We start from the raw sequence: 22,663 nt of genomic DNA, 5'->3' as shown, positions 1-22,663 counted from the left end.
AAGATCCCCACTTTTTTACATTAATTCAATGTAAAAAAGAACTAATTTGTTGGCTGGGTTATGTTTCAGTAAGAAAGATGTTTTTGCATCTACAAAATTTTGCATTTATGTTTATAAAAACACAAATAGAAATATCCCTAAAGAACTACCACTATGATTGTACAATGTACAACTACCACTATGATTGTACAATGTACAACTACCACTATGATTGTACAATGTACAACTACCACTATGATTGTACAATGTACAACTACCACTATGATTGTACAATGTACAACTACCACTATGATTGTACAATGTACAACTACCACTATGATTGTACAATGTACAACTACCACTATGATTGTACAATGTACAACTACCACTATGATTGTACAATGTATGCTTCGACCAATATGGCTAATCCGCATGTCGGCACTCTAATAATAAGCTGTCGCACAATGATCGTCAAGTTCAAACAAATCATCAATCTGCTGTTAAGATAATAATTTGGCTTATCGCATGTCGGCTTATGATGCATAATCCGCTTAATTGAATAGAATAAAGCTATTGTATTAGATTAACCGAAACGTAAGCCAATTCTTACAAATTTACAACCATAATCGGGTGTCGGTTGTCTTCCAAGTGTAACAATTGACGACTTCTAAGAACACTCATGAGGTTGTCTTCTAAGACAAACCCTCTAACTTGTGAAAACAATTGCGCGAATTTCATTACATCATCATTGAGTTCACTTACACCCCAGACAGCGCCGTCATTTTTACATTGATTCAACGTCTGCAGACGTTGGACTGCTCGACGTAGGTTTATTCATTGTGACGTGGTTTGTAATACACTGCGCATTTCAAGTGCGGTCTAGGTCAACACTGGAAGTAAACTTTCGGAAAAAGTATAATTCGTTTAATCGCATGGAAAAGCTGCGTAACTTGACTTAGCGTTTTATCGCATTCGTCATGTGCAAGCTCTGTAGACCTGAATCTACACGCGCCATCACATGAAATAAATTAACAACTTACTCCAAAGGGATTCAGCTCAGCCTTCAAGATACTAATACATTTCCAATCAATAAGTTAGTAAAGGTAATTTCTATACAAGGATACCCATGATATCGGCATCACCCAGTCATGGATGGTGCCAATGAAAGCCTCAAGCTCGGCTGTATCGCCCGCGATGGGGATAGTCGGATTTTCTGAATAATACTGAGCGCTGAACGCAATCTCAGCCAAGAAAGGTGAGTCTAGTGAGCCTGGGGCGGGGAGGCTGCTGCTTTGAAACACTGTGAACTCAAACCACGGTTCCCAAGCATTAGGGTTCAATCCTGAGCCGTAATAGAGAAACCGCCAGTCACTGTAAGAATAGTTTTCCACTGTAGAAGAAAAAAAAAAAGAAAATAAACAAAATGGAAAAGTAATATATTACATGTAGTACTTCCAAATCAATCAACAAGGTAAAAATAGGCACAAAACCAACTACTACGTAAAATGACAAATGCTTTGAGATGCACAAATTAATTTAACTTCAAAAGCACCACAACTAAAAATTTCATCACGACTTTAAATGAAGGTTTACCATGACGAAACAAGTTGCTCCAGATTATACCAATAACCACTTTTACATTGACGCCAGTATCATGAGTATTGATTGATTACACTCGGCGCAGCATGAAATAACAAATACATTCTTTAAAATCTTCAAAATCAAAATCAAACTTCAAAATCACTCACCAGTAGGAGTCGCTGTTGGTTCCAGTCGAGTGACTTTGATGTCTCCGTCCACGGACCAGCGGGTGAGGTCAGTAGTGGACCCGTCCGTTGACAAAGCCCCGATCTGGACAGACATGTGGCTTGGGCCAGTGATGCGGTACCGGAGATATTTCTTATAAATTCGCGTAGTGGAGTTCTCTGCATAAACACAAATATTCAGCACAGACTATGAATTTCAATGTTGTCTCTATCACACCATACGAGCTTCAACAACTCATGACTGAAATGTGACAGACAGAAGCAATGGAAAGCTTTGTAAATAATTAGAGATTCAAAATTCTTAAATTCCTTTTCAGAATTTTTTTTTACAATTTCAAATTTGATAATTTACACAAAGCTTGATCTACTTTTGATTCTAAAGCTTTGGTAGAGAGATTGCTTTGTTGAACCATAGAAAAACAAAACAGAGTAACCTTAGCGGGTTTAAACATGGTTTAAACCCGCTAAGGTTACTCTGTTTTGTTTCTCTTTTGATTCTAAATAAAAAAAATTCTAGATTATCATTTCGAATGGTGGATAACAATTAAACATCTATCGGCTGAAAAGACGAATGTGAACCTTTTATAATTTCTATTCTTTCAGTAACAAGTTTTATGGAGAAGGGATTTTCTTTCATTCCACGAACAACAGGTTCCCTTGAAGGGACGTACTTTGAGTTTTTCACAAACATTTGGATCGGGATAGAGTAAGGAAAGTGGCAAAATAAACCTGGAAAAAATAAATAGAAAAATTGTATGAAACGGAAATATAAACAGGATTGAGACGTGAATAAACAGGCGGCAAGCGATTTCAACGTCATTGGTCGTTTGTCGTATTTCACAATGTAAACGTTCAAATAGTCCAATGCTGAGTGTAGGCAAGGCCGATCTAGCACGTAAAGCAACCGGTAAAGAGGTGCCCATGTGTTTAACTCGATCAATACAGCGATTTTCCGTTTCCCAAACCGATATCTCTTTGTTTGAAGACATATGAGTAACTAGAAGCCAACCGGAACAGGGCAGTGTAGGAAGATGCTCCAAGACTCCATCCTCCATGCCGACGGTGAAACCGGGGTAATCCATCGTGTTAACCCAGAGGCCCGAATCCTTCTTGGCTAGGTTCTTGTTTACGTCATAGAACTCGCGGGAGGTGTGCTGGAATGCGGTTACGAATATTAATATTGCTTTGACTAGAGGCAGAGGACAATGATCAATCTGTCACACTCAATCACAGCAATACTCTGCAAACTATTATGCCTCGAAATAATCTGACGTTTTACTTTTGAGCTAGTGTTGGGTCTATCAAGAGGATAATGCAAAAAATTGCAATCCATGTTGTGCACATGTATAGACATATTCGTAACAACGGTTGAGGCCAATGGACACACGTAAAAGCTTTCAACAGCAACCTTTTCGGTCGAAAAACGCATTGCATTCCTGAAAGGTAGGAGCCCTGTAAAGCAAGCCTTTATGAATAAAGCGCCCAGCATCCCGTTGCAACCGGTTTCATTGAAGCTGCACGTTTGGACCGCAGCAGACGTGGAGGTGGCCAAGACCGTGTGCGGCACTGTGCGTAGCCCTTGCGACAAGCGGTCGAGCACCCTAAAGCGACTGGCCTTTGTCTCAAAATTGGACCTGGAGCTATGTCAAAGTTCAATTCCGGTATTAGAATTACTGGTAACGGAAGGGCAGGCTTGGGATAGTTACATGTGGCATGTAACGTGCCTCTAGCAAAAGTGCGCTCAAATCCGATATGAGGTTGGTGATTATATTGTTGAAAATCACGTTAACACAATTCAAAACAGCAACACATACTTTTGGAAGTGCAACGGAAGTGGAGTTAGAAATTCAATGCCATTCATGCACGATCAATTGAAAGCAGATATCAAAATAAAGCTTCATTGCTCCTAAACGACATTAATCTCTAGTTATGAACAAATGTTTTTTGTACAGAAGAATTACTTCTAAACATGGGCTACCTGAAGAAACAACCTCTTAGCTGTGGGGTTGGAAGCGTTCGTTGCATAGGGAAACCCGTGGCTGCTGACAGCGATGGAAATTGCGCAAACAAAAGCAACAGCAATTCCAATACCAACCCTGGAACGAAAACAACATGAAAGCAAACCAGAAATACAAAACATGATGCAACCGAAGGCACAAACGATCACGCAGGCCTCTAAACTCCTTTATTTTTCTGGCGACCAGCACGCATCGCCTACCAGAGCACCTTCCCGGCAGCCAAAATAAAACACATTGTGTTTTTAAAAATCTGTTTATTCATTTAGTGTTTTTGCGTTCACTCAGGTAAAAAGGACGGAAATAAGGTCCTGAAAAACTTTGCAGTTGTATTTTTATAGCCTGTCCTGCTTCCCAAGTGGTGCAAAACTAGTCCCGAAGTTCCACTGAAAGTGAAAACTTAAAAGCCTTGCAATCAATAAAGCCGTGACTAAGTAACAAGTTGAATCCAATTCCAACTTACCATTGCAACGATTTCGTCACATGCACCAAGCTGAAGAGGAAATGACAGGCGAGACATAGAAGAGCAGCGGTGAGTACACTGATGACAAGATCCGGAGGAACCTCACTTCCAAGCCTTCCACAGAGAGGGATGAAAAATTGCATGACAATGATGGAATGAGAAAGCACGAATACGGTGTGAGGAACCAACGAAAGCAAATAAAGTACAACTCTCTTCACATGGTCGGTACCTGATCAATTCGAGATATCATTTTCAACAATGCATGTCTATTTTGTAACTTCAATGCACACTTTCAAAATTAATATTACTTTTTTACTCATTTATATGATTTTAAGAACTAGGTTGCCATAGAAGATGAGAAACTGCACCAGTGGTAAAAAGTCAGTCTGCTTTGAAATGTCGTACTAACGGCGCACCATTAAAAATGTCCTTTTATTGACATTTAGAATTTCGCTTTTATTACAAGCCCTCTCAAAACAAAGCATTTCACGAGAAAAATTTGTGTTTTAAGTTAAATGAACGGAAAAAAGCAGAGTTTGCATAACCTTAAACCAATCACTGATCGTTTCCCAAGTTGTCATTTCCTTAACCTGCTTAAGATAAAATCAATCCGATGACTTGCCACTTTTGGGGTCAAAAAATCCTCTCAAGAAAACGCATCGCAGCAAGAAGACGGGAGCAAGACTGAGGAGGAAGAGGAAACTGGAATGGAGTTCGAGATAATTGAGTTGGAGCAAGATCGCGGACCAGATGAGAAGGAATGCATCAAAGAAGATGGTTTCTAAAGCCCAGCTGCTACCAGTCTGACAAAAAAAAACGCTGATTTAAAAAAGTACCAAATAGTGGCAAACACAAACAAATACAGTTTGAAATAAAAGTGTTTTTTACAAATACTAGTGACAGAAAGCGGTAAAGTAAAAGAAAAATGTGCGTTGCAAGTAACAGCACTTGCGAGAGAGATGTTTGTTTATTTGCTTTCCTAATACGATTTGAGAAAAAGAAACACAATTACATAAAAATCAAAATATAGCAATAGAAAGGTCTGGCAGCACCGAACAACCTTACGGTTAACCAGTCAAGGTGCTGCCTGGCACCACTTGACTTTATGGGAAATTCTAAAGTTTAATGAAATTTACATTTCCTAAAAATAAACTCATTAGTAGCCACCTTAAAGATCCAGAGCCGGGCACCAACATGCACGGCCAGCATCGTCCCAAAGCCAGGGAATGCATACAGAAGCACAACTAAGCTTGGCATGGAATAAAATGACATTGGGTTGCCAAATTTTGTCACAAAGCCGGCAATAACGACCACGGTGCAAAAGCAAGCAACCCAGGACAAAATCACAGTGGCAGTGGCCTGTATCAAATGCTTCCCATATAATACTGCAGGTTCGTCTGCAATAGAAAAAAAAACGTTAAATTTGCAAATCCTGGTATCAAATGCCAACAATGCATTCTTTCAGAATATGTTAGTTCGAAGTTGTTTTGAAGAATACTGATGGAGACACGCTCTCTTAGTACGGTAGGTGTTGTTTAAAGAGTTTATTTAAATTCGCAAGTTTACAACAATACAACATTACCAGCAAAAAGGCTTAAAGTTTGTATTTGATTGAAGACTATAACCACAGTAATATAATGTAAAATTTTCCAAGCATCGATACCTCATCAATTTAAATCAGTGATAACTAATACATTCCATATGATTAATTTGATTATAAGCAAAGGATTGTGATCATACCACTTGTGAAAACAATGCGCCTCACGATGAACAACAATCCGGCAGTGGAGCACAAGAAGTTGAGCACAGCCACCAGCCGGAAGGGGATGATGAGCATGTGGATTCCAAGGAGGTCAACGAATACGGTGGATCCATGTCGGTAAGAGGTAGGATGAGGGAGCAGAGAGGTCTTGGAGGTGACAAGGTTTCGGACAACAGCTAGAATGTTATCACCTATGGAACAAAGTACTTTAACAACAATGAAGTCACCGGAATGGCCCGTTTCGGTGAGTCCGATCCCGTAACGGGGGATTTTTTTAATTTTTTTTTTAAATTGTCGGGTACCGTAGCCTAATTATCATTGCCGTTTTAGGGTTAGGGGTTAGGGTTAGAGGTTAGGAACTCACCGAATCGGACTCACCGAATAGTAGCAGACCCGAAGTCACAAAGCCCAAGTCACCTTGCCACTGCTTACTTCCAGGTTTGACCTCAGACTCTCTAAAACAACACATCATCAATGCATACGGTTATCTTAAGGCTGTGCGTAACGCTACGTTATCACAAACCTGCTCTCTGTATGCACCCGGGTTGTATCATATCCATGTTGTCGTAGGGTGTATGGTAAACATAGCCGTTCTTCATGTAAGCTAAATCTATCCCAGGTATGTTCCCAAAGTCACGAAATATTCTGTCAGAAACAAATAATTTAATCGATTGTCTTTCTGAAACAGCAAACACTACTCCAGACGTACAGGTGGGACGGTGGGTGCTTACTGCTTAACAAAACAAACGTAACATTGAGACACAAGAACTTGTTGCAAAAGAAATGTAAGCTTATCGGTAGTGCATTTACTTCTTACAGATAAAGCATTTTGATAAAAAAAAAGGTAATCACAACCATTAAGAAAATCAGTTTTTCTTTACATTGATTTGCTTCCCGGGGAAATGGTACAGTTGCATCCACCGCTTACATCATACATGTGCACTTGTGCAGAGTTTGCAGAGTATATATATTGTCAAGGTTAGTGTTGCACAGATAGCACAAAGAAAATCAACATTAACCTGTCAACCGAAAGACTCTATGTCCCAGGCCTCGAAATTCACGGCGGACATGTCCGGCTTATTGTCCGCCGTCACAGCATGTCATGTCCGCGGGAAGTACTATCTAGATCGGTTATATTTGTCCGCCGAGAAACAACACAGGAACTAGCGATACAAATCGTCATTGCATAGCACGAACAATTGTTGCGAGCAGGGCTGCGATTTTTTCTTTCTTGTGGAACGACCAAAAATTCTGCGTTTGTTTGTCGAATAGTAATATGACGTCACAAGAGTCAGATAAGCGTTTGTCCGCGAATTACCGCACAAGTTGTGTGGATGTACGTCAGAGTCACGTGAATGTTTAATCGCATACTGATTGAATGATTGCAAAGGAGTATCCAGCGATAAGTTGTCTACCTACCGGACGTGTATATTATTTGTTTTGCTCCGGGAAGAGAACTGTTGTAAACGCGAAACTGAGGATCGCAAAAGAAAAAAGCCCTTGGGCTATACCGCTAATGTAACCTACTGCGTGATAGAGATTTTTCCTGGACATCTTTTTAGTCTCGCAGTCTCACTTAGTAAATAGTTATGTACGTACCCGGTCCGACCCGGTCCCGCACGCAAACACAGTTAGGAGCAAGTTACCAAGAAACACTGCAAAGATACAGCGAAAAATGAACTGCACATAAAAGAAAACAGAACAATACTACAATAATAAGAAACAACGGCGTAATGTTACAGCGTTTAAGGTGTGTCGATATGGCAAACAAGCCTCTTCGTACAACATTGCAAGATACTAAATGCAATCACGTACGAATCAAGAAACTAAATGCACACAAAAACGAATTAATTAATAACAGTGAAAGGAACGAACATTAGTAACAAGACAAACATTAATGCCAGGGCATGCTTGCTACTAGATCTTGATTTTGCTGCCTCTGCATGACTTTAGACCGGAGATTTGGGTTATTTCTTTTTTTTGCTTTTTGTGCTTTTTGCTTTTTGCAACAATGGTTTTGCCAGTGAAATCGGTGGGCCGCACATGCTAACGAATAGTTCATTTTGAATAGCTTCGTCGGACAGCGGCCTTAATCGCGAGTCGTGCAGTGCGTAGCTGGAGCAGAAAGACTTGACGATACATTCGTTGCAACAGCGCACCAGTTACTTCAAGCAGAAATGCATGAGCTCACTTAAATCCTGATAAAATATTTCCTTTGTGAGGACGCTGTACCACAAATTTTCAAGCGAAGGAAACTCTTTGGATACTGGGCGTTGATGAAGCGTGCGCTACAGCGAAATGAGGCGTTCCAGGTTAAAATCCGCACCGCGGGCTCGAAGATGGCGAAAACCAGAGAGCTCATCACTTGTAGGTGTTGAAGAGCGTGCTGACGTGCTGCTGTTGCAATAAGTATCTCACAGAGTCAATTTTGTTAATTGGCTCATACGGCGAAACGCAAACCGGCATAGACGTTCACAACTAAAAGTAGCCTACTTCGGTTATTTTATCTATAAAAGAAACCCGTTGAGTCAAAAAGCACGAAACGTTTGTGGCGAAATGTTTGATGCCAGGCGTTAGAAATTCGATCAACGCATTTTCCAGTAGTGTCCAAAATGTTTTTCTGGAAGAAAACTCCTTTCCATAAAAATAGCGGCTTTTTCATCTGTATTTCTGAACATCTGGTTGGAAATTAGGCTGTTTTCTAGATGTGAAAAACTTTCGTAACAAGTATCCAACAGATTCATTTTCATCATAATCCATCGTCGGTTTGTTCCCCACTAGTGGGGGTGGCCAATTGTTTCCGCGCAGCAATTGTTTTAATCCCTTTTCTCCATTTCACCCTGTCACTTGCATCTTCCTCCTTCAGTCCAACTTTTTTAAATTCATCCTTCACTTGTTGTTTCCACGTTCTTCTTGGACGACCGCGTTTCCTCTTCCCATCCACCTTTAGATCTAGTACCTTTCTAAGAAAACTTCCTTCCTCCCTCCTTATCACATGTCCATACCATCTTACTCCATTTGCCCTTGCCAGTTGGTCTATGGTCTCTCTCATCTCTAGCATATCCAACAATTCTTCAGTCCTTTTTTCCCTTCTCGTTTTCACCCCACACATTTTAACAGAGCAATATTGTTAATTGGCTTATACGACGAAATACAAACTGGCATAGACGTTCACAACTAAAAGTAGCCTAGGTTACTTCATCTATAAAAGAAACCCGTTGTGTGGAATAGCACGAAACGTGTGTGGCGAAATGTTTGATGTCAGGCGTTAGAACTTCGATCAAAGCATTCTCCCGCAGTGTTCGAAATGGTGGAGCGGACGCCTTGGGAGTTTCTCGCGTGAAGCGTAGCTTTTAGGCTTTGCCTTGAAGTACCTGGCGCAAGAAAATTTACGTAAGTCAGCACTCTTATGATTGCATCACCTGATGCCCCTTCCTCCGGATTGTTCCTCGACCTGACGACGTTTAGTCCTTTCTCAGTTTTTTTTTCCTTTTTTTTTTCCGTAAGACACGGCGTTTGTCGAATAGTGACGGCGCGTGTCGAGCGACGTCGTCGCCGAAAAAGGCAAAATTCGCAGCCCTGGTTGCGAGAATATAATTTTTCGCGCATTCTAGGGCGCATCTAGAAAATGTGAATACTGTATCCCTTAGCTTCCATTCAAGCAGGAAAACATTCCATTTTTACGTTGCTTCAACGATTGATAACATTGAATCGGCGTAACAACTTAGGTAAATTCTTCGCTAAGAATTGATGGGATAGGAGTACCTGTACTTCTACACTAATCACGCGAAACTTAGTTCTAGTCTTACGTCACAATGTCAGGCTTTGATTGCCGAGTAATATTGATAAGGCAAGGTTGGTTACAAAATTAGATTATACGAGTAGGGTCTGCTACTATTCGGCGAGTCCGATTCGGCGAGTCCGATTCGACTAGTCCGATTCGGCGAGTTCCCTATTCGGCGAGAGCCTTTTTCGGCGAGTGCCCTATTCGGCGAGTTTTTGAAATTTGTGAAAGAAAATTATCGGATACCGTAGCCTAATTACAATTGCCGTTTTTACATCGTTTTAACGTCGCTAAACGTTGAAATCGTGCAGAAAGGAATAAAAATAAAATGTTTAAACTATTAAATTACAATTCGTCATGTCAGTTCAGTTGTTTTTATTTCTGACCATCATATGAAAAACAATACACGTCAACATAGCAAAGGTGTAGAAAAAGGTAGAAGCGACAAAACACGAACGTTGAAACGTGCTTGTGACCGAAGTAAGTTATTGAGTTGAAAGAAACATACACGCCGACTTCCGGGGGGCGGCGCCCCCCGTAAATTTATGGTTGAAGGGCAACAAAAATGGTGATGACAAGTGGTGTTTCAAAGATAAAACACTTCGTGAAAGAGATTTAGATAATTTAAACGGACTTAAAGAATGCTGAAAGCAAGAAAAGCCTACGTTGCTCTTGCCCGCAAAACAGCAGCTGATCGCATGGCTTTCTCATACGGTATGGAAGTTTCAAAGTAGATGGTAGAGTAACTTGCACTGCTGGAATAGTCACGTAACTATTCACTGCAATATTAAGTAAACCAGCTAAATTAGACGCGCTATTTTCAACGAGGTCTTCCCGCTGTGAGACAATTATGATTCAACAGAACGCATTGTTTTCTTCGCAATGTGTGAGAATTAAATCGAAAACCGATAAAAGAAAAGGTGTTTAATGGTCTTGGTCGCAGATATTGCCTGCATTAACGACGTCTCTTACCGCTATTATCACCTAGCTAACCTGACATCATTGTTTTATGCGACCGCTAAGGTTTGACATCGACTTCAACGATCATGGAATGTTACGTTATAAAAGAACGATTATATCCTACACGCAAAAATAAAAAAATGATTTCCTCTTTCTGTTTTGTCTCGTGAGCTTTGCATATTGCTCAACAAGTGCATAAAGTTTAGAATTGACAAGAAATAATTGAATTTGAAAATTAAGTTTGAATCACTGCAAATAAACGTATTCAAAAGTTTTACTTAGGCCGACGCGATTTCACACTCCGTAATCTACGTCGACAATGATTTTTAGTGCGTTCATTTTGAAAATTGCCGAGCTGGAGACAACAGCTTGTCCCGTGTTAGTTGAACTTGTCTTTTTGAGGTGAAAATCACTTGCGAACATCTCGACCTTTACTCGAGTATAGCCTACTGTATTCAATAAAAGACTATAAAGACTTTCGATAAAAAACAGAAGAGAAAACACTTCGCCGTTGTCAACGCTTTGAAAGTAATTAGCGAAACGAGGTTAATAAAACTGATAGCGAGTTTTCACTCTGCTTGAGATCATGATTTTTTGCGTTTTATTTGGATAACTTCACTGTCTTGATCGTTGTTATTCACTCGCACGAAAAGGAAATGAATCGGCTTGTTTTCCAACAGTTCCAATTATGAGCTAACAATATCAAAATTTTTACGACTAGGCGTACTGCATGCGTAAAACTAATCCTTTCAAGCAGCGCTTCTAATAAATTCGGTTTGCGACCTATTTGTTAATATAAACACGACACTTAGCTTAATCAAAGACTATTTTAATTGAGTAAAATAGCGTTATGGTTATGAAGGTTTTTTGAAAAGTCGGCGCCTATGGAAAGAAATTTGGCACGGTCGCAACACCTTCAGAAAAATTTAAGATATGAAGGGAAAATAAAATAAAGAAAATGTTACAAAAAAAAATAAAATAAATTTTGTTTATGTCTATAAGTTAGTACTTTTGAATAGTTAAAATGATTAGTTTGGATCAAGACGGACTATATAGAGGCCATGACAACGTACAATGGGATTGTTAAAACTGGGGGCAGATAGTGACGTCATAGTGCCATTGTCTTCAATTGAACCGACATTGAACCGTACGTTAGGCTAATATTTATAACATTGAAACTAAAGCTGTGGCAGCTTTAAAAAATTAATATGTTGTTACAGAACGGTAGCCTACTGAAAGTTGAAATACAAATCACCAAGTACGCTAATCGTCTTGTAAACAATTTATATATTTTTTAATCTCGTATCAAACGGGCCCACTACAAACTTGTAAAAGGAAAAAACAATTAAATCGTTTGTTTGATATTGCACTACACCAACAATGAAAATTGCGATGGATCAGCCATGATAAGTAGATAACACTGAGATATTTAAAAAAGTGGTAACTTCACTAGCAAAAAGTATCTAAAAAAAACAATGCACCAGCTACTCGTAGCCAAGACTCGATTAGTGAAAAGATTAATTGTTAACGTGTAAAAAGTAAGGCATCATTCACTTAGCCTTATAAACAAATCGATATCGAGACAAAACTGATACGCATCATCTTTAGTATATAATTTGACTAATATGCTAACCCGACTTATTGTAGTATTAATGAGAACCCTCAAGAAAAAAAATTGATAAATATCCAGAAAAGCTCATAAACTAAAGTTAACTAGTCTATGATAATTAATTCCCAAGCTAGAGAATTGTAAGTGTTCTAGTACTGGGCAACTTGAAATCCCGTCTCAGTCGGTTGTATGAGCTTCTGGACAAAGAAAAATATTCGAAGGACCTAACGATTGTTTCCACGGTGTATTTGTTTTCCACAGCCTGCATAAAATTCATAGATTTCATCTGTTGTAAAAGAATACTTTGTTGATGAGATAATGCAAGAATCACAGCTTCTTGAATTTGTGACCATCTGGAACATTTACTTGCTGATAGAGACGTTATAGAGCATTTTGCTCCAGAATGAAATGCTTCAAAGTTCAGATTGTCATCAATTCTTAACACAAACTTGGGTAGCCTATATCGGAATCTTGCATAAATTCCTTGCATTGAAAAACAAGCGTCTGATGAGCCCGAAATACAACATCATCACCTGCTAAAAAAGGAAATTGGACACTAAAAGCATTAGCCAGGACATTTTCAAAGCTCACAATAATGTCACTTTTGTCAAAACTTGGTAATTCATCAACAGGCTGATTGCGAGTTCCACTTAACGCCCTTTGAGTACTTCTAGGAAGAAATAGTAGTGAAGGAACTAAACTCAAAGGGACACAGGTAAACACAGATGGTGGATACAAAGGTCTTACTTTCCCTTACTTGATAGTGGTAGGATAGTTTTCTGGCCAATGGCGTTCACAAACGAAGGTGTCCTTTGAATCGGGAATATTATCCCTTGAAATAGTGGCAAGCCATCTATCACGTTCCGGTCGGCATTTAGGCAGTTTAAACACTGCAACTTTATTTTCTTCACTATAATTTCCATTGCAATTAAAGACACAGCACTTCTTAACCACATTTACAAGAGTACTAATATATCACAAACAATGCTTCACAACGTAAAACAAATCAAATATTAGATTGAATCAAATATAGACGTATTAGAACGTTAAATAGCCTATCCATCAAGGCTGTTCGAAACAAACATAGCCTACTGTATTTCGAAATACGGGTAGGCCTACTTACGGTGCATCCTGACTCATTACTAGTAAGGTAACCGGGTTGCTCAAGGGTAGACCCTCCGCCCTAATAGCTCAAATGACGGCCAGCAATTCAATTAGGCTATGCTTGGATTTTGAAACGATTAAAAACATATTTTGAAATACCAAAACAAATCAAAGTAGGCTATTTCTATTTCAAAAATCGATCTATCTCATCCTTATGCTGATATAGGACACTGATAAATCACATTCCTACCAAGTTTAGAGTTGTAGCTTAAGTAGACTACTGTACCGGTACTCATTAAATTAAATGATTCCTGACTACCCTGAACTAAACGCACTGCAAAATGGAAGCATCTGTAGAGAAATTCAATTGAAGACAATGGTACTATGACGTCACTATCTGCCCCCAGTTTTAACAATCCCATTGTACGTTGTCATGGCCTCTATATAGTCCGTCTTGGTTTGGATCAACAAATGTGTGGCCTACAGCTTGGATTGAAAGGAAATTATCGGGTACCGTAGCCTAGTTATCCCGACCAGCAAAAATTTGTTCTAAGAACACAGTTCATTTTTACATTGTAGTAACAGAATGAAAAGGCTAACCAAATGTGTGGCCTATCGTGTTAACGTCGCTAAACGTTGAAATCTTGTAGAAAAGGGAACATTTGCTGACTAGGATACTTTGAAACTGAGAAACATTCACAGAAGCCTTTCGATTTGTTCCAAGAACCCAGTTAGCCTAACAGTTCATTTTTACATTGTAGTAACAGAATAAAAAGGCTAACCAAATGTGTGGCCTACTGTAGGCTGCCTACAGCTTGGATTGAAAGGAAATTATCGGGTGCCGTAGCCCAGTTATCCCGACCAGCAAAAATTGCCGTTTTTACATCGTTTTAACGTCGCTAAATGTTGAAATCGTGTAGAAAAGAGAACTTTGCTGACTAGGATACGTTGAAGCTGAGAAACATTCACAGAAGCCTTTCGAATTGTTCCAAGAACCCATTTAGCATAACATTTCATTTGTACATTGATTCAACGTCTGAATACATTATCTTAAAAATGCAACGTATCGTAGGGCTTCTGTGAATGTTTTTCAGTTTCAAAGTATCCTAGTCAGCAAAGTTCTCTTTTCTACACGATTTCAACGTTTAGCGACGTTAAAACGATAGGCCACACATTTGGTTAGCCTTTTTATTCTGTTACTACAATGTAAAAATGAACTGTTAGGCCAGTGGTTCTTAACCTATGGGTAATTACCCACATGTGGGTAATTTCAGGATAGCAGGTGGGTAATCAGCTGAACCAGAATATTTAGAATTAGCCTATAGATGTAACAAACAATGTCACAGTTGTAAGTGGTAAAGTTGCTTTATTACTTACACTTTTTTTGATGTTTTGAGTCCGTTCAAAACAACCAAACAAGTACAGTGATATTTTATCATTTTTAGAATTGTTTCATCATAGTGATTTATTTTTCGCACCATTTTTGTTGCCGGTTTTATGTATTTCATTTTTGTGACATAATAGTAAGATGTTTCTTGTATAATCAGTTCATTTACAGTTGTTTTATGAGCAAACTTGATGCGTTGCTGTTAGAAGTTGTTTGAAGTAGTTTATATAGTGTATTATATATAGTGTACATTTAGAGTTACAGTAGTGTTGAGACGAGCGAGCTATATTCTTTTGAAGATGAAAGCTTGGGAAAATTGTGGGGAATGATGAGGAAAGCATATCCATAAGTTGTGCAAAACCACTAACATTGTTGACTATGTTCCCTTCCACTTATCTCTGTGAATTAGCATTTTCAAGGGTTGTTGCTTTGAAGTCAAAATTTCGAAACAAGCTGTTAGATCTGAAGTCAGATTTGCTTTGTGCAGTATCCAAAATCGCACCCAATATTGCATCGATTGTACACAAAAAAAGCGCAAATGTCTCACTGAAACTATTGATGCTGTTCTTTACATTAAATGTTGTTTTTGTTGAATAACGCTGTTTCAGATTTTTAGTATGGTAAAATAGGTAAAAGTAGATTTTGGGTAATGGGACTCTGATCTGGACAGAAATGGGTAATAAGAGAAAAAAGGTTAAGAACCCCTGTGTTAGGCTAACTGGGTTCTTGGAACAAATTTTTGCTGGTCGGGATAGCTAGGCTACGGTACCCGATAATTTCCTTTCAATCTAAGCTGTAGGTCACACATTTGTTGATCCAAACTAATCATTTTAACTATTCAAAAGTACTAACTTATAGACATAAACATGATTTTTTTTGTAACATTGTCTTTGTTTTATTTTCCCTTCATATGTTAAATTTTTCTGAAGGTGTTGCGACCGTGCCAAATTTCTTTCAACTCAATAACTTACTTCGGTCACAAGCACGTTTTAACTTCGCGTTTTGTCGCTTCTACCTTTTTCTCGACCTTTGCTATGTTGACGTGTATTGTTTTTGATATGATGGTCAAAAATAAAAATAACTGAACTGACATGACGAATTTTAATTTAATAGTTCAAACATTTTATTTTTATTCCTTTCTGCACGATTTCAACGTTTAGCGACGTTAAAACGATGTAAAAACGGCAATTGTAATTAGGCTACTGTACCCGATAATTTCATTTTAAAAATTTCAAAAACTCGCCGAATAGGGCACTCGCCGAAAAAGGCTCTCGCCGAATAGGGAACTCGCCGAATCGGACTAGTCGAATCGGACTCGCCGAATCGGACTCGCCGAAACGGGCCATTCCGATACGAGTAGGCTATTACAGCAAGATGCAGCAAAATTTGTTAAGTTTTGGTATTGCAGTAACAAAGTAAAAGCCCAGGGAAAATTCCCTTTCGCTCACATGATACGCAAAAATAAACCTAAAAAAAGCCTAGTGAAACTTTGCACAGCAGAAAATAGTAGCGTTAGTGTGGAAGTTTTCCGACTCTTGCCCAGAGCACTGTGACGCAAGAAGCCATACGAACTCGTTCGGTAGAAGTTAAGCAGCTACACAGGCGCTTAGACTAGCTTCAAGCGCACGTCGTTGGTCTGATGAAAGCCTTTCAGAGTGACTAGGCTGAAATTTAAAAAAGCCTTCTAAACCGTAGCACTAGCTATAACTCTCAAATGGCGAAGAATTATCAAGATAAAGTGATTACGCATAACGATCGACGCTAAAACTGGTGTGTCCGCCGTAAAACTTAATTTGTCCGCCGAGATAGCTGCTCAGACCGGACACGTTTGTCCGCCATCAACAAAAACGAATTTCGAGACCTGATGTCCATATAATTTACTTGAAAGTAACACAGCATTGCAATAACTGTTGGAGCTTTTATATAAACCAGGTCGGACAGGCAAAATCGTGACATATATACAAATAATACAGTAATAGATAAACAAATCTAACTCAAGTAGTAAAAATTCCACTGCCGGTAAGTTAACAACACTCGCAAAGTTACCCCCACCTAAAATCTGTGTCGGATGGAATTATCCCACTTTGGAAAAGTTCCTGGCCCACAACACTTCCAAATGGATGAGGGGCGTGTGCAGCCCAGGTCATGGCCAACCAAGGATTATCAGGGCCAGTTTGGAAAACAATTTCCTTTCCTCCAGCTCCTGCTGCCTCTAAATTGACGAAAGCTACCACCTAAAATATTGTGAAGTTGAATGAAAATAGAAAAACGAAACAATCAAAATATATCGAAAATCGACTCTACATCTTTTTCTCAATTCGTCAAACTTAAAATAAACACTTCCATGATCAACTTGAACATCAACCAATGAAATCTATATGCAGAACATGTCAGCTGCTTGTCTGAGAGCTGGTAGGATGTTTGGAAAAACTTTTGTTTGACACTCATTTCAGAAAAAGTGCAGCTGTGCCTTTGGCAAAGCACGCTTGAGAGTGGACACACTCACAAAGAGTGTGGGCTTTGGTACATTCCTATACTAACCGATTGTAAGCCTAAAAGCAACCAAAAAAATTAACAGAATATCATACATCTCTGGCCCATTGATGCTTTGTGATGAAGCCGTGACTGGCTTGTAGAATATTTTCCTCTGCTCCATTAAAAAGGAAAATTATTGGATGCAACAGAGGATTGTTTCTATCAGCAACCAATGCTCGCATCACCTCTAGCAGTACTGCACATGCCACCCCATCATCACTTGCTCCTGGAAGAGCCGATGCTTATCATTCATGCAATAACTAACTAATCTATTCAAATCAACATTCAAATCAGTCGGCTGCATAGCCGAGTGGTGAGAGCCTTGGAACGGCAATCGAAAGGTCGCCGATTCGACACCGCTCAAGAGCATGTGGCTGTGTCTTTGGCAGGACACTAAAAGACATTCCTGAAGGTGGACACGAAGATTGGCTTCCTTGCCTTCCCGTCCACTTAATCTAAATCTTCAACCACCAGGTGTAAACCTGGATACGACAAACAAAACAACATGAAGAATACTTTTTGAAGACGTTTTTGATGTTAAACAGAATTGCTTTGACATTCAGCTCAATTTTCTATTATGACCAAATATAGATTTTTTTATGTTTAGTCAAAAGTAAAATGAATGTAACAATTTTTTAATTAAATTACTTTATTTTAGCCTAGCAACGCTTCTGCATGAGTTTTGGTGGTTGAACATCCACATTTTGTGATTCATCAGTTCATAAAAACCTGAATGTTATTACATAGACTATCTATGCAAACAATGATCATTTTGCAGCAACAAATTTCCAATTCAGCTTGCTTCTTAATTCTGATGATCAAGGTAATTGGAAATCGAAAATAATTCCTTATAACTGCATACAAGAAATTGTTGACATATTTATAACTGCTAAAAATCACATAAAATCTGCACTTTACCATTACATTTTGGCAGAAGTTAGACTTTCCTAACTTTGGTGGTGTTACCTAGGTAGTTTCATTACAGACAGCATACACTTCTACTTCTACAAACAGATAAAACATGCCATCTTATTAAATTAAAAAGGTATATATAAAATTATGTATGTCACAAAATTTTTGTCTGAAGGAAATACCTGGGGAACCAGACACGGAATCAGTATGACAATTCAGCAGTAATGTGTGCTTTGATTTCGACTTGATGGGTGATAATCTTACAATTGTGTTCGTTATGTTAGAATAATATGATGCAAAGCCCCCAAGGAAGTCAATTGTAAAAGAACCCTGGATAATGATAATGTAGAAAGCCAGAACAGATAGCAAAGTGCAGATAAAAGTCAATGTTCATGAATTATAAGCAATATCTAACATCATATAGTGAGAAATAGAAAAACATACTAATGTGAAAATTCTTCAATTAGGCTACTATCCGATAAACGAGTATATATATAAACTATTGCTGCCAGTTTGTTGCAGATCCGATCACTACAGCCCACAAGATATCTCAACATCTGCTTAGGCAAATTTGCCAAACCACATTATTTAAAAATTTTTGAATAAATCATTTGCTGTAGCAACGTTTACACTCATGTAAAATCAAGTTGCTACTTCATTTTATATTCACAATACTGTACAAAAGAACAGGTCATAATAGTCTCTTAAAATTGCTAGTGGTACTACACTTCAAGATATATAAAAAGTAGAATGCATTAAAACATTTACGTGTACTAGTCATCTTAAAAATTGATGGTAAAAGTAATGTATTATACCATACCCAGTATATATCCCTTTTTCGGCGTTTTGCAATTTAAGTAACAGTCAGTGTTTGGCAGTTTGTAACTTTAGCCATATAATAAGAGAAGATTACTGTAAATATTGTGGTGGGATGGCGCAATGGATAAGGCGTTGGCTTTCCAATTATGGAAACCTGGTTCGACTCCCGGCTTTAGCTGGTTGTTGAAAAACACAGCTCACCGCTACCTAGGGTGTAATAAATTGGGTGGGCGTAGTTGCTGAAGTAAAGGCGGCCGAGAGAAAGGAACTGGCCACCCTACTCTCCTTAGTGCCAAAGGCTTAGTGTAATGAGAACCTTATCTTCTCATTCCACAAAGCTCAGTATACTGAGTATGGGACCTTTACCTTTACTGTAAATATATATACCTAAGATGTTTCTATGAAAATTTTACTCACAGTCGGCTTTTGAATGTCAACTTCCAGTTTTAGTGATGGGTGAGGCAACGCATCAATATCTTTAACACTGCGAAGAATGTAGTTCACAGCATCTACCTCATTGGGTATACTTCCAGCTACTCTATGCCCAAGACCAACTAGTCCTTGTAAATGAGACCTGTTTAAACGATACAATATTATTAAAAAAAGGAGCTGAAAAAAACACAAATTGCAAGTGACGTTAAAATAATAAAGCTTTTACACTGGCACATATGCACGTAATGCACAAGTCAATTGAATCAATCATTGCACATATTGTACAATAAGTAACCAAAAATACTTGTGGCTTAATGTTACTATTCGTCACCATCCTAAATGAATCAATGATTGCTCACTTGTAACTTGTGTTGGTGGCAAAAACAATCAAACTATCAAAAAGGTCATTAACCCTTTGAAGTACAGTGGCACGCATGTGTGCCACAAAATAAATTATGATTTTATATTTCAAAATCGTAATATTTTGATATAATTTTTGTGCTGCAACCTCTCTATACATCGAAATTTAATTTGAAACTAGTAGTTGGAAACTCTGAACTAGTTTCTTCAGACATGTCAATGGTTTAGAGCAGTGGTTCTCAAACTTTTTCAGCTTGTGGCACATTAGAAAAAAGATAAAACGCACGCGGCACACTTACAAAAGAGGAAAAGCTGCTTTAAAAAAATTATTTTCACGTGTCAATGCGATGGATGTCAATGTCAATGCGTGTCAATGCTTGTTTATACCAATATAAGCTTCGATTGAAACGAGGTTGCATGGTTGACAAACATATACCCGAATTTCATCGTCAATTCCAAGCAGTCTCTCTCGTTTACAGCTTTTAATTTCACTCAAAACAGAAAAGCTATGTTCACATAGCCATGAAGATGCAAATGGTAATATAATTTTGATTGCTTTTGCACGGATCATGAAATAGAATTTCGAAGCAGACAGCCAAAACGCATCCAAGTTTTTTGTGGCAACAGCGTTTGAAAAAATGAGTCGTTTCGTAAATCAATGAGCTGTTCTTTTTCTGCAGAAAGATTGCTTGATTTATTGCTTCCAAATGGTGGGAAGTAATGTTAGCAATAGCAATAGCTAACATAGCAGCCCGATAGTGACGTGGCAATTACCCTGCTGTATCGGCAATGCCATAATTGGTTTCATTGTCACATATGCTTATTCATCATCTATTGATGGAGTTAAAGCGCTTTTAAGTCGCATTATGCTTGTCTGAATTGCTTATTTTAAATATTTATACAGTTCTTTTCCAAAATTTCAAAAAGATTCGCGGCACACTTGAGAATCTGTGGCGGCACACTAGTGTGCCGCGGCACACAGTTTGAGAATCACTGGTTTAGACAAAACAGACAATACAATGGTTCACTGAAAATTTATATCCAATTCCTTATGTGCGTTAAAGGGTTAAGGAATAAACACTTTTTAACTCACTTTACAGGTTTAGCAGAACAGAAATTCTTCCTTGTGAGATAACGCACTGTTATAAACAGGTAATGCAAACACACACAAAGCTTTGCGATACAGTATACTATTGTACATTTTTATAAGTACCGTAACTCATGCAAGTAAATTTACCGGGCTATATCTTCAGCAAATTCTTCTGGTTTTGAGCTTTCATGGAATTTTGGTGCAGGTAAATAATGAACAGAATAATTTACCAAAGAATATAAACCAAACGAATATATTGCAATAATGATAAACAAAATCATCTGGTTTGGTAGATCAACATCCAGCTTTCTTTTACTTGTATGACCTGATGATAATATTAAATATATATATTTAATTCTTCAGTGGTCATAACTGTGTTTGCACACATTTCACTGAGGTAATCAAATAATGTTAATATGCAGACAGAATAATTTTCCTTTTGTTAAGATGGTAAAGATGATCATAACTCTGCATAAAATACATAAATGTGATTATTGCCAGGTATTAAAAACCAGGTAAACTGGGAGAAAGGCAACGGCCAATATCAAGTGATTCAAGTTAGTGACTAGCAGCCAATAATCAAATATTGATCCTACAATTACATAGCCTAAGTGGTTATAATTTTGATCAACTAAAAAAACTTGGAAAAAAAACTCAAAAAACTTACTGATCTCATTTCTTGAATTCTCAGTTGCATCCTTTGCTTCAAAGCCAGCTGTGTTGAAACGATGTCTCTGACGAACTTCTTTCATTTTTATGTAAGCCTAATTAGCAAAATCATAAATGCTGTTTAAGTCAAAAATGAGCATTCAAATAGATGATATCATATACCTAAAATACAGAGATGTACGTATGCGCCGCAAATTCTACGCCGCATACTTGCGACGTAGACTTTTTGTTTGCGGCCACATTTTTTTGGATAGTTTGCGCTTGAGGCTGCGCCGTAAAGTTTTTGCGGTTTTTTAGCGCATAGCGTCAACGCATACTTTTTAATGTCTTAGTTGTTGTTTGCAATTTTTTTGTCAAACTGCAAAATGTTGACGTCTTGCAATTGCCCATTGTTCTAGTGTTGTGTCACAGTGTCGTCTATTGTTCAGTCAGCTGGAGTTTATTTGTATATCGCACTACTGCCTTTGACGCTATAGAGTCCCGCGTGGAGACTGAAGTCTTGCAGAAAAAAAGAAAGAATTAGTTAAAACAACTTAGGCCTACTGAGAAATTAGTAAATTACGGGTCAGAGCAGGAATGTAATGTAAGCAAGCAAGTAGGTAGGTTGATAATGTCGCTCCATGTAAAATGTAAACAATGACTTGGCTTCGTAGTGTGAAGTATTTTCAGTCAATCAGTGTTGAAGGCATTTGTAAGCAATTGTGAGCACTTTAATTTATTTTAGTTAAGTCTTGCATTTTGGGGCAAATCAGAAACTTCTCAGGCAATGAGCAGTGCAGCCTATGTATCTAAACAAACTCAAATATTTGGTCTCCGATCGTGATTGCTTGCATGATGTTGTACTCTGTATGGTATGTTATATGTGGTACTAGTAATAATAATAATAATAATAATGTATTCTGGTCCAGTACACATGGTACTACAGAGAAAAACATTAACATACTCGCAAATAACAATTGATAAGAAAACGTAAATAAATAAAAATAAGAAATTTTTGAAGAGAAAACAAAAATCACA

General features: G+C 38.2%; 1 protein-coding gene across 1 annotated transcript; it reads right to left on the bottom strand.

Moving 5' to 3' along the window:
- Positions 1-2: 2 nt before the first annotated feature.
- Positions 3-21,729, bottom strand: LOC145782320 (endoplasmic reticulum metallopeptidase 1-like). The gene is made up of 17 exons (XM_082594110.1): positions 21,645-21,729; positions 21,125-21,302; positions 19,513-19,669; positions 18,459-18,606; positions 17,418-17,590; positions 16,882-17,063; positions 6,509-6,630; positions 5,967-6,176; positions 5,391-5,620; positions 4,846-5,026; positions 4,224-4,452; positions 3,724-3,841; positions 2,755-2,899; positions 2,325-2,474; positions 1,728-1,904; positions 395-1,369; positions 3-178 (listed from the first exon to the last, which is right to left on the bottom strand). The coding sequence occupies exons 1-16, from the start codon at positions 21,727-21,729 to the stop codon at positions 1,074-1,076; spliced, it is 2,781 nt and encodes a 926-aa protein (XP_082450236.1). The 3' UTR covers positions 3-178; positions 395-1,073.
- Positions 21,730-22,663: the final 934 nt, after the last annotated feature.

The sequence above is a fragment of the Aplidium turbinatum genome, chromosome 13, assembly GCF_918807975.1.
Source record: "Aplidium turbinatum chromosome 13, kaAplTurb1.1, whole genome shotgun sequence".
NCBI lineage: Eukaryota > Metazoa > Chordata > Ascidiacea > Aplousobranchia > Polyclinidae > Aplidium > Aplidium turbinatum.
This window is presented reverse-complemented; position numbering and strand designations above follow the sequence as displayed.